Here is a 7,857-nt window from a genome sequence, read left to right on the forward strand (position 1 = left end):
AGGGATCAGGGAGGCTTGGGGCAAGTGGTTGGGGGGGGCAGGCAGGGAAAGGGATCGCGAGGGCTTGGGGACAGGCAGGGAGTGGGGCTGGTCATGGCAGGGATTGGGGAGACTGGGGGAGCAGGTGGGGCCAGTAGGGTCCCCCCTATAGTCCCTTCCTCCAGCCCCCCTGGCCCCTTACTTACTGGCACTGGAGCCCTGGTGCTGAAGGAATCATGTTGCCTGCCCTGCACGGGCAGGCAATGTGCTTCAGCACGAGGGCAAAGGGCCAGCTATAAAGGTGCTCTGGCAGCCACAGCATCTCTGTGGAGGACCCAGTCTCCGGTTGCCTCACTTTTTTTTTTAGCTTGGGTTTTTGTTTTTGTTTTTGACCCCTGGATATAGGGGTCTAATTTTACCCTTGTGCTGCAAACTTGCAGTGGTGGGAACCTGTTCCTGTTCCTGCACATTCCTCTTGCAGCATCTCAAAAGGGTTTGAGCCACTGCAAGAGGCATGTGCAGGCCCCATGGTTGCAAAAAGGGGTTTTAGTAGTTCTTTTTTTAAGAAATAACTTTAGGAAGTACTTTACAATGTACAGCTCAGAACAATTTATAATCAAGTTGTCAAGTTGCTTGTAACTTGTATAATAATAAATAATCTCATTTCTGTATCTTTAAAAAAATGTAACTACATAGATTTTTCATTAAAAGGATTTTTTTGCTGAGAAATTGCTGTCCATGTGGAATATGCAGTTCAGTGAATGATTTTTGATTAGGTGACGCTCTTAAAATAGCAGCATCAGTAAATCAGTTATTGCTATCTATGTAAGAGATTGCCAAATTGAGTTTACTGTAAATCTTTAAAATTTATCTGAACGTATACATTTTATTTTAGAATTGAGGTGACAGACAGTAGATTTAAAATTGTATCAGTGACTTTGATTCCCAGGGTTGTGGGAGATGTTGAGATTCCTTTCTAAAACAGCTTGGAGATGTTGGTTTTTAATTTTCTGCTCAAAGGTTTGCCATGATACTTCCTGTTTCACAGCCCACCTTTCTCTTTGAGAATTATTACTTCCCATTAGTTAATTTTTTCAGCTGGTCAAGGGACAGTGAAAGAGATTCCTGTCTGTTGGATATAAACATTTTGTCTCTGCAATACAGGCAGTCCTTGCACTTATGACACAATTGGTTCCTAAAAACCGCATCTTAAGTCGAAACGTTGCAACTCAGAACCAACTTTCTCATGAGGGACAATGTTATAAATGGGGGATTGGTTCCTATACCGATACCCTATTTTCACTAAAAATACCCCAGGATTTTGTACTCAATCAATTATAGATGAGTAATATAGCTACATTAATGTATTTATGTTGTAAATAGCAATCGTATTGATTTGGGAGGACTTCTTGAAGGTGACTTTGCTGGACTTTCTGAAAGGCTCTTGGTTGGGCTTTTTGAAGCGTTCTTGGCTGGAGTCTTCTCAGGAATCTTGACTGCAGGTTTTTCTGGAGTCTTTTCTGCTTTTTTAAAGAAAATGTCCAAGGAAGTTTGGACAGATGTTCTCCAGGGAGATGAGCAGCGCAGCAAACTTGTTCGCTGCTGTGGTGTTGCACTAGATCAAGCATTGTAACGTCAAAACTGACGTCATAAAGTTGAAGCAGGGTGTCAATTTATAAACGTTGCAAGTGCAAAACGTAACTCAAAATGTTGTAAGTCGAGTACTGGTTGTACAACACTGCTGCCAGACAAGGGAGCAAGAACCAAGAATTACTTTTGTAGAGCTAACATTTAACATTTACCAGACTAAGTTCTGTGATTTTTTTTTAATCAACATAGTTACTGTAAAAAAAAAATTTTTTTTTAATTAAAAAAAACTGATTTGGAGACTTGAGAATTCGTGAGCAGCATATATCTGTTTCTGAAATAACTCAAAAAGAATTTGTACCCAGCATAAATTGCTTAAAATGCTGGTAAACATTTTTGTATTCTACATTTTTATTATGCTTTTTATTCTAGGTTCTCTGTACGGTTACATTTGATTCATTAGAATCTAGTATGAAATCTGATGTCATCACAACAGCTATGAGGTAAGTCATCTTGCTTCTGTTGTTGTGTAGCATTTTTAATTAAAGAACTGGGTGTTTAAAACACATTTGATAAGTTCCTTGAACCTGAGTAAATATAAATTGAGCAATGGAACAAGCTGTTTATGTGGGTTGTAGAATATTCTTCACTGGAGATTTTTGATGACCACTAAATAGACATCTGTCTGCAAGGTTACAGGGACAGCAAAGCTTGCATGTGTGCAGTAGAGTTGAATTGGATAGCTATTGATGTCTCTTTGAAACCTCTGATTCTATGGTGGTCACTATTTTTCAAAGAGAAGTCTAAGAGCAGGCTCCTAAATAAATGGCCCACTTCCAGAAGTCTGTACAGTCACTTTTTCTTCGCTGGTTTTGGTTATATTGGTTCATAGGTTACAAACAATAAATTGAAGAATATTTTAAGTAACTATCTACTCTTTTTTTTTAAAAAAAGAGACCACCTGCTATAAGCAGAAGACTCCTGAATGAGTAAGACATAATATGCCTGACTCCTGAATCTTTTAAAATCTGGGGCAAAGGTTTTCATTTTTTCCAAATATTTATTGATAAAATAATGGCATATCTTCATTGTTTTTAATGAGACAATGAGAGTGCTGCACAACTTTCTCATGGAATGTGTGTTAACCATAAGTCTGTGCAGTCAGGTGCTATTCTTTAGATTCAGTACAATGCAACTCGTGGAGCAACGTTTTGTCTTACATTAGCAGCTACCTTACCTGACACTAACCAAGCATAATTTCATTCAGAAATTTATAAAATTGTTGGATGACTGTTTATTCTTTAGTTGAAGCAGTCTTTCCAAATACACTAATTTGTTGGAAGAAAAATCTTCAATGAATGAAAAAGGTCCTCATTACTTCAGAGATTAACTGAATTTTTCTGGAACCAATACATGGCCTAGCAAGACACGTCATCTTGATGATGATACCACTAATCTATACTGGTGACGACCAGTGTATTAAAGAAAAAAATCTTCTATTTAGGTTTTGGTGCAGTCATCTGATCCTACCCTATCTGGCACCACCTGCGTTTTGTCCTTGTAGCTATTCAACAGCTGACCGTGTTTCCTGGATGCTTAACCTCATTTTGCTCACCTTATAAATTAATTTATCAGCTCATAATTTTCACATTACTAGTCAGTAGCAAGGACTTGAGTGTAGAAACAGCTAAGATAGGATAGATTACTCTAGTGCTCTTTTTCTAAAGCAATTGTGGCCAACCCCTTTGGCCCTGTGGGCTACATGAGGAGTGCCAGGTCAGTCCGTGAGCCCGATCCCCATGCATGGGACTGGCCCGTTCTTGGCACATAGGGCCTGGAAATTTGGCAGCAGGGGTGTAGTGCCAAAGTGAATTGCCATAGCTCACCCACCACCAAATTTCTATACCTGTGGGGAGACTTATGGGTATGGTGGCCTGGCTCCATGGGCCTGGGGCTGAGCATCCACTTCTTCAAAGCATCCACTGCTGCTGTCAAAGGCAGGATGCTCGGCTAAATGGACCATTAGTCTGACCCAGTGTGGCACTCCTTATGTTCTAAACCTTGATTTGAAGGTAATTCAGTTATGAACTAGTTTTCCAACTGGCCTCAAATATAACACAGAAGCTAAATCTAAGCTTCTAAATAGCAATACTGTTTCAGTTTAAATACTGTATTTCAGTTCAGATATGATAGAAGAAATATCAGTGCAATTAAATCAGGATGTCCCTTCATGTGCGTACAGGTTTAGCTGCGTACGGGTGCTTTATACTTGGTACAGCTTTTTCTATGGTACAGTAAAGCCAGTATGAGACACCTTTGATAAAAATGTTTTTTAACTAGGTGGGTTGTTTGTACTGCTTTACCTGTAGTTGAAAGGGCATGGTGGAGGGGAGGCCAGACACCTTAAATTCATGTAGTACAGGGAAATAAAATGTAGAAAGCATTAAAGAAAATGAATATGTATTTCAGCTGATTTGCTTGACATGCTGCTTTGCTTCATTTTCACATTTGTAAACATTTATAGGAAGTGATAAAAAGTTAGGCTGCTCCTTTACCATACACTGTAAATGGAAGGTGTACAATTGCTCTTATTTGACACTTTTTTTTAATTTCTAGTGGAATAAAAGATAAAAACTTTATGCTGCATTATGAGGTAAGAGTTTTATTTTGTTTCACACTTCGTTGCAGGTTCTGCAGTTTTGCTTTAAATACTGAAACTGATTGCTCTTAAATGATGCAGTTTTATTTGAAGACTTAAAATTTTTCAGTGAATAAATTTTAATACATGAATATGAATTCCAGCCTGTGGTAAAACCTAAGTCTTTCTTTTAAAAAATTAGTTTTACTCTAAGAAAAAAATAGTAAGATTTGTTTTTTTTTTAAATAAACTGTACCCAGTAAAGTGCTGTATATGCATTACAATATTACTTGAGAAACCTTCTCTAGGTAATCAAATTAGACCATGTGCTAATCATAATTATTTTTAATTAACTTCATGAATATGTCCAACTAATTTACTAACCAAATAGTAAATAAGAATTGCTCCTGTAAACACTTCTCATTCTTTGGGCCATGCTCAAAATGTGTCACAAAGCCAATATATTTTCTAAATCTGTAGCAATATGAGTATGACTATGGGCAAGGAAAAATATATGCTGGGAGCAGTCTCAAAAGGGGAAGTGCAGCTGGGGAGATCCTGCAGCAGTTGTTTCATCATGATAGGTGTTGGTAAGATGCTCCAAATTGAACTGTTTCCACCAGGCTGAACCATGATCATTTAGCTGGATTGCATACAGGCATGTCAAGGAGCAGTGCGGCCCTCAACACCTCACCAAAACTTGTTAAGCAGCCCTCCAGCCAAAATAATTGCCCGCCCGTGCACTAGTGAAGTAAATCCGTCGCCACTGTTCACTGAAATCACAGAGCATACATTAGGTGGGTGGTCTGTCCATCCATCCATACTGTCTCCCCAAGAATGACAAATTATAAAATGAAATCTCTTTAGGTGGATCCAGGATTTGTTGATGATTTAGGAGATATTTTTTATCAAATAACCAATTCAAAGTTTTTTTTCTCAAGGTACAGTTGTGAACGTTCTTAGAGACTCTTGGTGATTGTTTTCGGGCTAACAAGCAGTCAAAGGTATGGGGGGCACCACATGTTTCCTAACTTTCTTTATGAAAATTTCACTTTCTAGTTTCCTCCTTATGCAACTAATGACATTGGCAGAGTTACTGGTATGAACAGAAGAGAACTTGGACATGGTGAGTGAAACTTAGAGAAGTCTGACATTATTAAAAAAAAAAAAAACTTCATTTTTTTCTGTGTTTTTTTTTTTAATGAAGTATTTTGTACCTTTTATGCATACAGGTGCTCTTGCAGAGAGAGCTTTGAAGCCAGTTATTCCCCAAGATTTCCCATTCACAATAAGAGTTACTTCAGAAGTCTTGGAATCAAATGGTATTAATATTTCACTTTTTAACTTAATGGCAAAGATTGGTATCTTTCCTAAACTATGTTGAGTTTGAGAAACTGCTTGGCATTTTAGCTAAATGGCTTGTTTATGCTATCTAGTTCTTAAATTAAGTTCTCAAATTAGGAACACTTGGATGTTTTTGAACCTCAGTCCTGGCTCCTAAAGCACTGCTTTAATTGATAGTAGTATGCTCTTTGATGTGCACTTATGGGTAATAAAATGGTATTACAGTAAAAGCTGTGTTAGCCGGCACTTTATTAGCTGGAAAACTCATTAACTGACATCTGAACAACGCAGCAAAAGTGAACCTAGAAGCACCACTTCCGGGGGACTTCCTGTTTCATCGTCACTAGCTGAGGTTTTTATTTGCCACTTTTTCAGCCCATGACCCAGGGCAAAACAACCTGCGCGAGGAAAAAGCAGCCTGCACAGGGCCTCCCTCCCTGTCCCCCAGCACACTGACGCCGGGGAATGTACCAGACAGTGCACATTTGATTAACTGGCATTCCCCATTCCCAGGGGATGCCGGATAACAGCGCTTTTACTGTGTATGCTATTTTGTACAGTTGAAAAACAACGTGAATTAGTCTATACTGAGGTCTGTGCTCGCTGTGGCTAGATTATTACTGCAATTGACATTCTGCAGTTTGCAGCATAAACAGACTTGCCTGCAGGTGTCTTTTGTCAGAATTTATCATTTTAAACCCTATGGCCATGTTTACATATACCGGCACATGCGGTTTGTGGTGCCACAAACCTCATGTGTTTCACATTTAGCAGTGTTGCGCAGTTTATTTGCAGTGTGGGTGCAAAATTGCTATGGTTGGAACAGAACAGTGGGAGCTGGGAGAAGCTGGGCGTGGGAAGTTTGCCCACAGCAGGACAATGTGTCTCACAACAAAGTACATGTATAGGGCCATGAGCTGCAGCACACAGCAGCACAGATTTGTGTCACTGCTATTTGTGCTGCTGCAAGCATACAACCCTCCTCGTCTGGACGTGGCCTATGTGTTGGTAAATGTAAACTCTTGCATAACTGGGAAACCCCATCTCCTATCTGCCCAGGGGGTGCTAATTCTTGAACTGTTACTGAAGAATTTCAGTAGGGTAGTTTTGCTTTACTTATATTCAATGACTATTTTATAATCTCTTCTCTGACTAGGATCCTCTTCAATGGCTTCTGTATGTGGTGGAAGTTTGGCCTTAATGGATGCAGGTATGTTACATTTATGGAGAAGGCAGATGTGTTTGTATATTAAAGAGCTATTAGATGTGAAGGTGACAAGATTGTTTACATGTTTTCATTTACCACTGTTAGGAGTTCCAATATCCAGTGCTGTGGCAGGTGTTGCAATAGGTCTCATTTCCAAAACTAATCTTTCGAATAATAGAGAAATTGAGGATTATCGTTTGCTGACAGACATCCTGGTGAGTGCTTGTAGCAGATTTACCTTGTGTCACATAAAGTTTCTAAAAGCTTTGGTGGTGTTGTTTTATCCAGAATAATTTTGACAACATGAAATACTTGCATGCAACAACAATGCGTGCCACCTTTGTTCTTTTTTGATCTCCTTATCCACATCTAATGACTCAGCTTTCAGTTATGTCTCTCCTTTCCTTTAAGATCAGTTAATGTCTCCATTTCTCATTTGTTCTAACCTTTATGTACAACTTGAACTTCTTGTCTTTGCCATCATCTGACTGATGAGTAATGATCTTAAAATGATTTGCTTGCTTTTTCTTCTGCCTAGATAGTTAGATATTCAGGATCAGTTTTGTATGGGAGTGCTACTTGTTGCTGAAGTGGTATAAAATTCAACCATGGCTGTTTGAAAACTATACTGTAGAAAGGGATTTAGAATGTAAGGTGGAAGAACCTTGACTTCATAGTTTCTAGGGTCGAAAGGGACCTGAACAGATCATCAAGTCCAACCCCCTGCCCTGGGCAGGAACGAGTGCTGGGATCATAATACCCCATGGTGTGATTAAACTGTGCTGAAGAAAGCCAGTGGTTCCTGAGAAGTGACTTTGATGTTGGGAAACAAAGCTGCATGGCATATTGGTATCTCATGTTTAACTAGCCAGTTGCCCATCATTACTGACAGATTTAAAATAACAAAGGGGTGTTTACATGGCTGGTGCCACCCTGCATGCGCCTCCCCCTTCCCCCAACTCACCCTTCAGGGCCAGCCATGTAAATACTCCCTGTGCTGCTGCCTCCTCCAGCCACTAGCGTGGGGGCTCCTTCCCCCCACCCACCTCAGCCTCCCCCCCTGAGCAGCAGAGCTTCCCCCTGCTTCCCCACCCCCCTCTCC

The 7,857-nt window shown here is 39.8% G+C and overlaps 1 protein-coding gene across 2 annotated transcripts in view; it reads left to right on the forward strand.

The window, feature by feature from the left end:
• Window positions 1-7,857, forward strand: part of PNPT1 (polyribonucleotide nucleotidyltransferase 1) — a 47,462-nt gene that overhangs the window by 19,247 nt on the left and 20,358 nt on the right. For both annotated transcript variants that reach the window (XM_019549255.1, XM_019549256.1), the window contains exons 14-19: window positions 1,999-2,069; window positions 4,183-4,219; window positions 5,264-5,330; window positions 5,437-5,526; window positions 6,705-6,758; window positions 6,861-6,970. In XM_019549255.1, the coding sequence (XP_019404800.1) occupies window positions 1,999-2,069; window positions 4,183-4,219; window positions 5,264-5,330; window positions 5,437-5,526; window positions 6,705-6,758; window positions 6,861-6,970 (429 nt within the window). The remainder of the gene's footprint in view (window positions 1-1,998; window positions 2,070-4,182; window positions 4,220-5,263; window positions 5,331-5,436; window positions 5,527-6,704; window positions 6,759-6,860; window positions 6,971-7,857) is intronic.

Source organism: Crocodylus porosus, unplaced genomic scaffold (assembly GCF_001723895.1).
Source record: "Crocodylus porosus isolate Cpor-Errol unplaced genomic scaffold, CroPor_comp1, whole genome shotgun sequence".
NCBI classification, from domain to species: Eukaryota; Metazoa; Chordata; order Crocodylia; family Crocodylidae; genus Crocodylus; species Crocodylus porosus.